This window comes from Buceros rhinoceros, unplaced genomic scaffold, assembly GCF_000710305.1.
Source record: "Buceros rhinoceros silvestris isolate BGI_N320 unplaced genomic scaffold, ASM71030v1 scaffold11361, whole genome shotgun sequence".
Lineage (NCBI taxonomy): Eukaryota > Metazoa > Chordata > Aves > Bucerotiformes > Bucerotidae > Buceros > Buceros rhinoceros.
Window position 1 is genome coordinate 42621 of NW_010393702.1, and position 1835 is coordinate 44455.

General features: G+C 52.6%; 1 protein-coding gene across 1 annotated transcript in view; it reads right to left on the bottom strand.

Moving 5' to 3' along the window:
• Positions 1–171: 171 nt before the first annotated feature.
• The window catches only part of MCMBP (minichromosome maintenance complex binding protein), a gene marked incomplete at its 5' end in the record, with an annotated part of 15708 nt that continues 14044 nt past the window's right edge, over positions 172–1835 (bottom strand). The window contains 3 exons of the mRNA XM_010144960.1: positions 172–548; positions 801–889; positions 1286–1450. Of these exons, the coding sequence (XP_010143262.1) occupies positions 422–548; positions 801–889; positions 1286–1450 (381 nt within the window). The remainder of the gene's footprint in view (positions 549–800; positions 890–1285; positions 1451–1835) is intronic.

Sequence of the window (1835 nt, forward strand, 5' to 3'; positions counted from 1 at the left end):
CACCCCCCACTCTAACGGCCGTGTTTCCTCCAGCCGAGAGCTCCCACCCTCAGCTCGGCCGCTCCAGAAGTACAGCGCAGCGTTACTCCCGAGTAGAGCCCTCCGCTGCTGGGGCTGAAGGGCTCTCGGTCACTTCTCTTCTTATTATTAAAGGAAATAATTTTATGCAACTTCAGTATTAAAGTTTAATATCAAACAATTTGCTCATTGTTACCAATTTTCAATTACAAAACAGGCTCCAAAAAAATGTCACAAAATGTGTAACTGGCTAAACAGAGTTAAGTGTGTTCAGACTGCGAGGGTAAATATCCGTAACTTTTTGGTATAAATTATCTACAAAAACTGGTATAAACAATATTCCAATCTCAGCACGGGTTCTGTCTAGGATGAGACCACTTTTCACAGCGACGCCCGCAGACGACTAAAGTTCATTCCCATTAACGCACTTTTGCTGCTCGAGCCTGGCTTTGCGGAAGGCCTCCAGCTGCTTCGCTCTCAGCCACCTCTCTCTGGACAGCGTCGTCTGGCCCGCGCTGAGAGACAGGAACCTGGAGGGGCAGAAACAGCAGTTCGGTGAGAGCTGTCGGGTGCGAGACACACAACCACTTTGCTTTCGGTATCTCGTGAACTAGAAGGCAGGGGGGGAGGAAGGACTGCGCCTAAGAACCTGTGACGAGCAGGGAGGAGGAGATTCCGTCTCATTATCCAGCCTCAGGAGCTAGAACCGCAGAGAACAGCACAGGCCTCCTTGTTACCAGCCGCCTCAAAAGGCTCCGGCTGGGACAAAGGGCGCTACCCACCTCGCTACCAGCAGAGTCCGGTGCAGATCATCAGCCGTTACGCTCTCAGGGTCGCTCTTGCGCATTTCTACAAAGTCCTCTTCTACTGCCTGTGAAGAACAAGCAGGGAGTTCAGTGGCTGAGGAGAATCTGCACTGCCAGACAAGCTTTTAAGGAGCTGAACGCTGTGGCTGCTCTCCGAGTACAGGAGAAATGTTTCAACTCACTGCTCTCAGCAAACGAGCCCGAGTGAAAGCAGGCTGCTGCTCTGAGAAGAGTGAGTTTTCCAAAGGACTTTAGAAAGCAGGGTACACGTAAAGCTGAAACACTCGAGAGGACAAGTCCTTGAAGGCACATTAGGACGAGAAGACGCTTCTGCTTGGTTTTTAGGAGAGTCCAAGGAGAATCAGTGACAGGGAGAGCAATGGGGAAGCGCAGCAACTTCCCTGGAAGGTGCTTTCCACCCGAACAGGCAGTTGAACGGGCACTAGGGAAGTCTTCCATACCTTGGTCACCTCATCCGAGATACTGTAGTCCAGCAGCCTCAGTAAACTGAGGTAAATTCGGAACTTGTTCAGCACAGAGGGCAGCACTGCTGTGAGGAGGCTGGTCATGTACTCCTCCATGTTTGGGGGAATTAGCTGTGGTTGTAAGTGGACTTGGCAATCTGACTGAAAAATAAAACCACATATCGTCTCTTTCCACAGCCTGATTTTTTTCTGTTCCATGACTAATTTGACCTCTGAACAGCGGCAGTCACTACCCCCAGAGCTGAGGTGGGACAGTTCACTCCTTGAAGAGGCAGCAGTTCCCTTTTTGAAAGCCAGCGCTAAGTCCCGACTCAGGCAGGAGCCGGTTCTGCTGGAAGCCCGAGCGCAGGCGCTCCGCGCCCTTCAGGAAGCTGCAAGGCCAGAGGTCAGGATTTGCCAGCTCCGGCTACCCAGTTTTTGCAGGGGCGATGCCAGAGCTGTTGCTCCTTGTTCCTGTGCCCCCCCCCTCGGGAGCGGCTGCTCTCCAGACAGGCTTTGGCAGCCGCAGGCTGGCTGCAGGCTCCAC